Here is a 236-nt window from a genome sequence, read left to right on the forward strand (position 1 = left end):
AAACCCATTGAGGGCTTTGTGCAGCACATTGGAGTTGAGCCGACGGGAGGTGGAGGGCAGAGCCCGCAAGGCACGCAGGACGTAGCGCGGCTCCTTCCCCGACACGGCCTTCTCCAGCTGCTTCACGTGCTCCTTGATGTCTGCGGGAACACACGGGACGCGCTGTTGGCGTGCACTTCCCAGGGGCCTCTGCCAAAGCACAGCCGGGACCTCCCCAGGTATGAGGTGGGACCTCC

At 64.4% G+C, this 236-nt stretch overlaps 1 protein-coding gene across 1 annotated transcript in view; it reads right to left on the reverse strand.

Moving 5' to 3' along the window:
* Nucleotides 1-140, reverse strand: part of PSMD3 (proteasome (prosome, macropain) 26S subunit, non-ATPase, 3) — a gene marked incomplete at its 5' end in the record, with an annotated part of 3,573 nt that extends 3,433 nt beyond the window's left edge. The window contains one exon of the mRNA XM_009876128.1: nucleotides 5-140. Within this exon, the coding sequence (XP_009874430.1) occupies nucleotides 5-140 (136 nt within the window). The remainder of the gene's footprint in view (nucleotides 1-4) is intronic.
* Between the last annotated feature and the right edge of the window lie 96 nt (nucleotides 141-236).

The sequence above is a fragment of the Apaloderma vittatum genome, unplaced genomic scaffold (genome assembly GCF_000703405.1).
Source record: "Apaloderma vittatum isolate BGI_N311 unplaced genomic scaffold, ASM70340v1 scaffold33539, whole genome shotgun sequence".
NCBI classification, from domain to species: domain Eukaryota; kingdom Metazoa; phylum Chordata; class Aves; order Trogoniformes; family Trogonidae; genus Apaloderma; species Apaloderma vittatum.